The sequence below is a fragment of the Crocodylus porosus genome, unplaced genomic scaffold (genome assembly GCF_001723895.1).
Source record: "Crocodylus porosus isolate Cpor-Errol unplaced genomic scaffold, CroPor_comp1, whole genome shotgun sequence".
NCBI classification, from domain to species: domain Eukaryota; kingdom Metazoa; phylum Chordata; order Crocodylia; family Crocodylidae; genus Crocodylus; species Crocodylus porosus.
Genome location: NW_017728925.1, coordinates 9960760 through 9970825, shown reverse-complemented (window position 1 = coordinate 9970825; position 10066 = coordinate 9960760). Strand labels below are relative to the sequence as shown.

The window sequence follows — 10066 nt, the reverse complement described above, 5'->3', positions numbered from 1 at the left end:
TGTTGCTGAATGTAACACTGAGAAAATTGACTGCATAGTAGAGGCTCCAGATGGGGTAATGTTTAGCTGAGGCAGATATTTTATAGGTAGTCTGGGGAAATCTGGCAGAGTGGTTAAGGCCTCTTACTGTGGTTCTGGAGGTCAGTTCAAGCCCTTTTCTGGTTTTATACCAAAGGTTGCCTCCAGCTGAGCCAGCTGGAAGTGGGCATGTGGTTATTCAGCCTGGGAAGTCAAAGGTGACTATGTGATGCAGGCCACATCACTTCCTTGAGTGCTGTTGGCTAAGAAACTAACTGCAGTGGGCTGTTGGTCTTGGATAGATCTTCCTTTGGAGCTACGCCTGAAAACACTAAATATCTGATGCCAGGTGTATCTACAAGTGCACTTTTAATGTTCAGTAGCCTATTTTACTGTGCATTAATGTGTCGCATAAAAAACCATGCTATTACACTAGTGCGCAGTAAAACAGGCTACTGCACATTAAGTGTCACTTAAACTATGCACATTTTGTTACTGCACAACAGGGTAGCCTAATGTGCATTTGGTTAGTACCTCCAATAGGTACTGTACTAAATTTAATGTGCATTAGGAAAAGCATCTTAATATGCATGTAGACGTGCCTGCAGCCTTGTCCATCCCAAGAAAGAAGACTGCCTTTCCAATTTGAAGAGCCCTAAGGAATCTATTATTTCTGTAAAAGGGTAATGGCTAATAAATTTCACCTTTGTCTTGACTCAAATTCTACTTCTGTGGTGGTGTTTGTGGAACTCTGCCTCAAGGCATACTCAAAGTGTAGACCTCTTGTGAGAGCTCCCTAAATCTTCCCCCTGCAAAAAAATACCTCTGCTGCAGTCCAGATCCCCCTCACAAGCATTATGATTACATTTAAGACTGTTGGCCCTTAAAAGGTGCAAGACTGATCAGGTCTTATGAGACCCTACAACCCTAATACTCCTTCCCTAATATTTGCACTTCAAGCCTCCTAATTTCTGCAGCCCAACACATTACCTCCTCTGCTATACCTCTCAGCTGTGTGCAGTCATTCCTGAGCTATATGCCCGTTTCATGGAATATTATGTTGTGCAGCTAAGAGTGCAGCCTTTCCTTTGCTACAATCGCTTTTCTGCCTTACAGCCAAGAGGACAGGCGTGATGAACAACACAGACCTTTTCAATCAAGCTGAGGACTTTGAACCATATTCCACAAAGCCAATTCCCCTATCCTGGGCTGTCCTGGCACCTAGTCTTCCCGCTCTGACTTTCTTCTGCATCTATCAAACTGGAGGAAAGAGCCCCCTCCCACTCTGGCTAAGTTGCTTCTGCGATGTCTCAGCCACCGCACATACTGCCTGATTGCTAACACATGCTACAGGGCCTCAGCCAAATCTTTGAAAGGCTCAGCCCTCGGCAGCTCATTACACACTTTCCTGTCTCTACATTCAGGAAATGAAGTCAGAGCATTGATATAAAACAGGCTGAGCTGAAAACTGAGAAGGTGGAAAGAATAGAGCTAGGATTTTTGAGAGAGGGGTGTAGGTGCGGTGAAACGGGGGGGCTAGAGCAGAAGTGGCTTAATGTGTCTGTATACATCATATTGAAGTCTGGGGATTTACATCCTGGCATCAGTGCTCTGGCTTTTATATGGCTCTCATCACCCGAGACTGACAATTGAAATCTTACACTAGTGAACAGGAATGTGAGTCTAGCTGCTGCTGGACTAGAGGATATGAATTTGAATCTTGCTCCAGGGCACAGATATGCTGCCCTCAGAGTTTGGGAACCTAGTACTAGCTTTTTGTATGGTGGAATTCACTTTTTTCAGCGCTTATGAGGATGAAGCCTGGCACTAATATATTAGTTCCTTCTACACTCTGAGTATAAATTCTTATTCTGATGTGTGGCTTCTACTGTCCTTTGAGTCAAAGTTCCAGATTCTGCCTTTAGTTTCAGTGGTGTAAACCTAGAGAGAATGCCAAATCCTGATATTGTTAAAGTTAAGCCAGATTTTTCATTGGTTTTAGTCAGGCTAGCACTTGGTCCTAATGCTAATACCATTGACATTTTTTAGATTTATTTTGCTGCAGCTGAGATCAGCATCTGTTCCCAGAGGTGAAAATCTTGGCACTGGTGTACTGACATATGGGAGTGACAGCATGGGGAAGCTGGGAGTGTCACAGAAGCAATCCCTATGTGATGAAGGAAAGAGCTTTTGGGTCTTAATGGAAACCAAATGGCTCTAGGCTGAAGATCGCATATTTCATTGTCCAGGACAGGAGGCATTCTGTTCCCCTCAATGTTTGGTGGCTTGATTTTGTTTTGCCAGAGAATGTTTCTTCTTTCAGCTGCTACCTACTTTCCTGACATTATGCAAAGAGACAGAGCCTTTCCAAGGTCTTATTCTTTTACCTGGCATCCTTGTACAAGCCACTCTCTCTGGTAGCTTGGAGATAGCATATAGATGATACTTTGGTAGTTTCACTAAGGAAAGGTTGGTGGTTCAGGGACAGGAAGCTGGCTGGCTGAGCAGCTTAGCAGTGAGTAGCATTTGCTTTTAGGTCAGCAGTTCAACTCTAACCTAGAACAGTAGCATCTGAAAGTTTTATTGCAGTCTGGAAACTGTTTGTGACTTCCAGAAAATGAAATGAGCTTTATAGGTCTCTGCTATTCCCTAGTCAACAGCTATCCACGTCACAAAAACCCAGCTCCCCTCATTTGGGATTTATCTTGCTTGATGATCTCAACAAAGTCCAAAGGAACTAATACCTGAATGCCACTCCTTTCATTTGGCTCTCCAGACCACATAACACCTGTTCTGTGTATCCTGAAAAACACATGAGTCTCTGGAACATGTTGTTGCATGCTATATTATTTTGGAAATATTGTAGCATATACAGCCGTGACCATTTTGGTGGATGTGTAAGCTGCTCATGGAAGGGCTGATATCAATTTATAAAACTTGGTGAGCTGACTAAAGTCTTTGGGTCATTAAACTGACCGGATCATCTTTTTTGAAAGTTGATTCCATCTATCAGTTACGTGTCAGCAGTGTCGTCATTTACAGTTGCTTCTCTGCTCCCATATTTTTCTGCTTAGATTTTTAAGCTCCTTTCTCACAACCTGCCTGCCTTTTCCATTCTGCTTTCCCTTGTGAAGGATCACATTTTTTCACATTTCCATCCAAGGTTGTCATTGATGAGCAAACTAGACATGGGGGAACAGTTGCATCATGTGTACACATTCACACTCATACTCTGCATTTCCCTAGGAGTCTTGGGTACCTCCATGATGCATTCAGGATGCTGGTATGATGGCTCCGCCTTTTGGTCATTTTTGTTATAACAATACCTGGCTAGAATTGTATGCTCACAAGTAGGGACAGTGGGTCAAATTCATCTGTTACGTTTGGTGTAAATCCAAATTTACTCTAACTAAGGCTGGAATCATTCCATATTTGTACCTGTTGAAGATCAGATTCTGTTGTCCCTCTTAATTTTTTTACAGTTAAAGCCAAAGTACTCCAAAAATCAACCAACTATTATCTATCTCTGAAACCAGATTTCAGAATTAAGCTTTGTTATATCTTTGTGACTCTACAGTGGTGGGACTTTAAACTAGTCCATGGGAGAGAGCACAACAGAACCATCAGGGCTAGTGACTTTATTGGTATAAATTTTATGTCCTTTTTTGCCTGCCTTACTGCTTAGCTGGTCTCCTCACCACAGAGGGCCAATTGCCAGAAAGTTGTGGGTATGTTACTCTCTGAAAATTATCTCTTTTTTTTAAATTGGACACACAAAAAATCAGACATTCAATATCATCAGTTATTTTTTTTTAAAAATTAAGCATTGTTTTTAACATTTCTTTCTCAAGGCCAACAGCTTGTCTCAGCTGGGCTTCTGTTAGTCAGAAGAAAGACAGTGGCTCAGATGTTCAGTGAAGACTGTTACTAATTTTCCATATAAAAGGTCTTTATTTGGTCCTAAAATACCCTATACCATAGAAACCATAAAGCTGCAGTTTAAGCTTGCAGTGCCTTATTTTGTAAATCACTATTATTGTTTTAAAAAAACAATCTTTTCATGGTATGGGATGAAGCAGCAGAATGCATTGGATATACAAGTTCTTCTAAAAGAGAAATGGGTTTTAGTTTCTTCTAAGGACTAAAGAAATTATCAGTCTCCATGTCAAATGACTTGTTTTTTTCCCTAGAACCCTAAGAATAAGGGTTCTAGGGAAAAGTCTTCTAACTGCAACCATGATGACATTATTTTATCACACCTGAGTTATTTAAACTCAGGACTAACAAACAATTAACACCCCCCCAAATCAGATGGCTGGTGATACTTTACAAGAAAATGGCACTGGGTGCATCTACATGTTCATTAATGCGCTTCCGCTAATGCGCATTGAATTGAGTATCTCTGGGTACTTATACACACCTTTCTGCCCCGTGACACGCCGGAGATCTGCTGCTTCAGAGCAGACTCGATTAATTGAGTCTGCCTCCATGGATTAATCCATGGAGGCATGGAAAATCAATTAATCGAGTCTGCTCCTCTTGTGAGCTGGCGCGCACTGGGCAGTGCCGTGTGCAGTTGCATAAGCAGCAAAATGTGCATCGGCATGCAGAAAATGGCGGTGGTGCACTTTTGAACGAAAGCATCTCTGAAGTGTTTTAGTTCAGAAGTGCACTGCTGCCATTTTTTTGCTCTGATGCGCATTTCACCACATAGCCAATTGCAAACATAGCAGCGCCAGACACTTTTCAAAGCACCCAGTGCTGTGGCACTTACAGGTGTAAATAAAGCCCTCCATTGAGAGATAATAGAAAAAAGGCATATTAGCCTATTTTAATGCACATTAGTGAAAGTGCATGGTTTTTTTGGGATGCTTTAATGTGCATTAAAATAGACTAATGAGCATTAAAAAAAGCACACCTGTTGACAAGCCCACTGCATTTCAGTGGAACTAGGGGATGAGGAATTGGGGGGTGGGAAAAGCCATGTGCCATGTAGGATAAAAAAGAAGAATAGGAATGGGATCATTGTGAATGTGGCTGGTCACTGAGAGAGGCTCTCTAACACAGAGACTTGAAGGAAGCGCAGAACAAATACAAAGGCACCGAGTGTGATATAAAATCCTAAACCTATTAGATAGAAAGAAATCATGTATTTGGTTGTAAATGCTCCATTGCTCAATCACTATTTGAGGGGATGAAGGTATCTGACTGAGATGGCCCAGTGGATGTGATTTTCAGCCAAAGTGCCACGTGCTCTTGGCTGCTCCCAGATCCTTTGAAGAGTGCCACAGGGTGTGAGATATTCATAAACTCAGGTTTGTCCCTGCCTGGCCCCTCTGCAAGGAGGTAAGTATTATAATATATACATTATTTTTTTGAAAACAGGTGTCACAATTCACAAAAGTTATGGAGGGGTGCCTCAAGTCCATAAAGGTTGAGAACTACTGCTTTAATAGGATGGTGATGCTGTACAGAGAGTGCAGCATTGCTGACTTAACTTCTTGGAGGGGTGGAAAATTGAGCTGTGACTGCTTGGTTGCTGACTGACTCCTTGAGGAGCTGAAGGAGCCAGGCTGTGAGGACCAGTTGCTGGTGAAGTGATACAGAGCAGGGCTGTGAAGTCCTCCTTGCTAGCTGAATTTCTTGACAGAACGGCAGAGGTGGCTGTAAGGCCCAAGCTAATGCCTGACTCTGAGGGGCTTCTGTTGTGATTGAGACTACAAAGTTCTGCTTGCTGACCTGATTCATGTTATGGATGAAAAATTTGGACTTTGAGGGCCCCCTGACTGAGTTCCTGCAGGAATGAAAAGACCCAGGCTCTGATTGCCTCCCTGTTGACGGGTTTTCTTGAATTAGGAGGTAGTGGACAATAGTGTTGGAAAGCAGGGTCCCTTGGCTGACTGACTGCTTGAAAGAATAAGGGAGTTGTATTGGGAGGTTTGCCAAGCTGACTGATTTGTTTCAGGAATGAAGGGGTTTTGTTACAGGGACCCCCTTTTTGACTAACTCCTTGAGAAAATGAGGGTATTTGTCTGTGAATGACCCACTGTTGACAGGCTGCTTGATGGGTTGAGGGAACCAGGCTGTAGCCCCTGTGTTTGGACTGTGAGGACCTTGTTGCTGGCTGACTCCTAGGCAGAATAGAGAATCCGGCTGTCCTTGCTAACTAGTTCATCGAGAGGATGAAGAATACTGCCTGTGAGGTCTCTGTTCCTGACAGACCCTTGGAAAGGATGGAAGAGCCCAGCTATGAGAATCTGGTTGTTGACCGTTTCCTTTAACAGGAGCAGGAGTTAGGCTGTGAGAACCTCATTGCAGGTGGATGCCATGAGGAGACAGTGGTGTTAACTGTCCAGACCCTTTCACTGACTGTCTTTTCAAAGGAAGAAAAACCCTTGCAATTAACTCACAAGAAGGTGTTGTAAGATTCCCTTACGGACTCATTCCTTGAGAAGATGGTGGAGCTAAACTGTGATGGCCCCCTACCAGGGGCCTGTTGTTTACTGATTTTCTTGAGGGAACTGAGGTCCCAGGTGGTGAGATTCCTAAAACTTAGAGTTAATTTCAAGGGATGGAAAAGCCCTGCTCTGAGCGTTCTTTAAACTAACTCTTTAAAGTAAAAGGAAGTTGGGCAGTGAAGACCCCTTGCAGACTGACCCCTAGAAAGCATAATGGAGTGGAGCTGGGAGGACTCCCTCCTTGAAAGAGTGAGGGATTTGGGTTGTGGGGACCCCTGCACTGCCTGGCTGCTTGAGGTCTTGGAAGAGGTGGCCTGCGAGTGCCTGGTCACTCTTTGAAAGAACTGGGAGAGCCTGTCTGATGATCTTAAAGGGGTAGTAGAATGAAGCTATGAAATCCCCTTTCTGACTGATTCTTGGACAAGGTTTTGGAGGGGGGCTGAAGAGGCTTATTTGCTGACTGAGGCAATGATGGAGTCAGACTCCCTGCTTATTTTTTGGTTTTTTTGGTTTCTGAATCTCATCAAAACATTATTGTGTTGTTTTTTTTAATGAACTGGAGAATTTGTCTGTGAGATTGACTGACTCCTTGAGACAATTGTGGAGTCAAGTTGTGTTTGCACATAACGAATCCATGGATGTAATGCTTTAATTCACAGAGAGCCAAGCTAAGCTATGTCTGAGGAGTTTCATGCATGAGGGACTTTTAAAACATCCGGAAAACCCACTCGTGCAGACGGTCACACTGTCGGAGTGCAAGAAAGGGCAAAAAAAGATGACGTGTACAGATGCCTTGACTGCTTGCGAGAAGAAGATGCCTGGCTGAGCGCCCTGTGCCTGGCCACCTGAGAGACAAAAGGGAGATTAAGCTGTGAATGTTTTGTGGCTGGCTGACTGCTTGAGGGGGTAATGGAGCTGGGCAGTGAGGACCCTGTTGCTGGCTGACTGCATGAAGGAAGGGGCTTAGCCTGTTAGTGCCCTGCCTAACACATAGGCCTGTTGCTGACCACGTGAGAGGATGAGGGAGCTGGGTAGCGAGGGCATCATTTCTGACTAAGCTATATGGGGGTCATTGCTGACTGACTTTTTGAGGAAATGGGGGACTTAAACTGAGAGCATCTCCCTGCTGACTGGCCGCTTTTAGGAATGAAGAAACTTGGCGGTGAGGGCCATGCTGACTGTTGCTTTGAAGGGATGGGAGCTGTGCTTGGAGCACCCAATTGGAGACTGACTTCTTGAAGGGGTGAAGGGGTTGTGCTTTGAATGTCCAGTCACTGACTGACTGTCAGGGGGGATGTGGAAATTGAGGAGGGTCTTGTTGCTGACCGATGGAGATTTGAATTTTGGAGCAAATGGGGGAGTCAGTTTGACAGCTGTGCTGACTGACTCCTTGAGTAGATGAGGGCTTTGTTTGTGGCAATGAATAACTAGTTGTTCTTCCTCTTCTTTCAGGAGAAGGAGAAGAAATACATGCTGCCAGTGGATAACCTGAAGCTGCGGGATGTTGAGAAAGGTTTCATGTCCAGCAAACATATCTTTGCTCTCTTCAACACTGAGCAGAGGTGCTTTTCTTTCTCCGGAACATGTTTGGCCGTGCCCCAGACTCCTCTTCCAAAGGAGAGGGAGTGGATGGGTGGGACCTCTTGGAAGTAATGGCCTGTCCAAATGGGATGGGTATGCCATTAGGAAACATGCATGTACCATGCAGTGCGACTCTAGCTTTCAGTTAGCCAGGCTGTCTGTCCTCAACATTTTAAAGATTTAGTTCAACATGACTTTCTTCAGTGAGCTAATAAAGAAGGTCCCAGGAATTAGAGGGACTATAGTAGAGTGTGAAGAAGCCAAAGAGTGAATGACTTCAAAAAGGGAATCCTTCTCTCAAGTCTGCCAAGAGTAGTCTCTTTATGATTGAGTTGGTCTGGTGCCTGGGTCATTGGTAGAGATGAGCAAATGGGTTTTTGAGGGGTTTATTTTGCCATGGAGGAGTGAAGTAATCTTTCTGTCTCATTTCTTAGGAACGTTTACAAAGACTATCGGCAGCTGGAGCTGGCCTGTGAGACCCAGGAGGAGGTTGACAGCTGGAAAGCTTCCTTCTTGCGTGCAGGAGTTTACCCAGAACGTGTTGGGGTAAGTTGGGAATTTGATTTGTCAGCAATAACAGGATATGACAAAGAAACAAGTACAAGTGTCTTAGGAAAAATCTCTGAAATATGGCCTCTTTTTATTGAAAAACCCACGCAAACAACCCACTCTGGTGGCCTTATTTCTGTCACCTTTTGTGGCAGGTAGATCTGGGTGGCATATAGAATTTCTTGCTATCGTTATCCTCTGGTAAGCACTGCTTCTTCCCTTGGTGGGGGTGGGTAGAATTAAGCCATTACTAACTTTCAAGTGGGAGAAGGCAGACCTAGCTCTTATATATATTTTTTTTTTTCTTTTCTTGTACGGGCTGTATGTCCAATAGTTTGAGATTTTCTTAGACAGATTGTGGAAGTAGCTTAGCTCAACAGTGACAAACATTCCTCTGCTCAGAAAAGTTGAGAAGACAGGAGTCATTGAATCTTCCTGCAAATATTACTCTGGCTCCACACTTTTGGGCTTGTGCTCCAAAATGAAGAGAAACAGCACAGCATTTGAAATCCTAACTGCCTTACCACTTGATGGCTTGTCTCCCCCAGACTGAGGCATAATGGTAACCAGAGTCATAACCTTTCAGTATCTTTGCTGATTAAGAGCTCTATAGCTTTGCTAGCACTATGTTTTCTGTTCAGAATTTTTTTTTCTTATATTACTCTTGTTAGATGTCTTATTCCCCTATGGTAGAAAGGTTTCTTGTGCCATGGAGATGCCATGTTGTTTTCTGCTGACATTTTCCTGTAATTCTTTAACTACCAGCCTTCAGTTCTCTCTTAAAAAAAATATCCCGAGTAGCAGTATGTTATATACCATACTGTACACTCTGATACCGAGAGGGGCCTGAGGCTTTTCAGTCTCTGAGGGTGAGGAAAGCTATTATAAATGCTTGCCATTAGAATAGATAGTTACTGACTTGTCAATTTTTAAGACACTTGTATTTCTTGGTAGAGGTTCATCCATCTTTCCTCCTAGACTTGAAGATCATTTTTTGCATTGGTTGGTTTTTATCCTATAACCACTTTGGTGGGAAAGCAGCTGAGGAGTAGGGAGACTATGGGGCTTGTCCAAAGCCACTGAAATCAATGGAAAGACTCCCAGTGACTTCACTGGGTTTTGGACCAGACCCAGGAGCAGCATAGTCCATGCTCAGTAAAGGACATGTCTCATCTATTGGTGTTGCAAAGGAATTATTTGGAATATTTTATACTTTTCTGAAGTATTGGAATTTCTATCAATACTCGAGTGCAAGAGCCCATCTGAGGAGGAAGTAATGATAAGCTATTATGGCTAAGTATCTTTCCCTTGATATCCATGCTTAATGAGCCATGTTCCTTTGCAGAGGTTCCCATTTTGACTGTTTCAATTTAGTTACCAATCCATTTGGCCTCAGTGGCACAGAGCTTGACTTAATCCCTTTGGCTTGTATTTTGAGGGGGTTTCAGCCTTAGTTCCAT

The 10066-nt window shown here is 43.5% G+C and overlaps 1 protein-coding gene and 1 long non-coding RNA gene across 17 annotated transcripts in view; both read left to right on the top strand.

Annotated features, from left to right (window-relative positions):
- The window catches only part of LOC109313911, a 13648-nt gene extending 6256 nt beyond the window's left edge, over window positions 1–7392 (top strand). The window contains exons 2-3 of the long non-coding RNA XR_002102179.1: window positions 5679–5684; window positions 7088–7392. This is a non-coding gene — a long non-coding RNA (uncharacterized LOC109313911). The remainder of the gene's footprint in view (window positions 1–5678; window positions 5685–7087) is intronic.
- The window catches only part of DNM1 (dynamin 1), a 102087-nt gene that overhangs the window by 74979 nt on the left and 17042 nt on the right, over window positions 1–10066 (top strand). For all 16 annotated transcript variants that reach the window (XR_002102175.1, XR_002102174.1, XR_002102173.1 and 13 more), the window contains 2 exons: window positions 7929–8038; window positions 8492–8603. Coding sequence is in view for 12 of the 16 variants with exons in the window: in XM_019540716.1 (XP_019396261.1) it covers window positions 7929–8038; window positions 8492–8603 (222 nt within the window). In the remaining 4 variants the exon portion in view is untranslated. The remainder of the gene's footprint in view (window positions 1–7928; window positions 8039–8491; window positions 8604–10066) is intronic.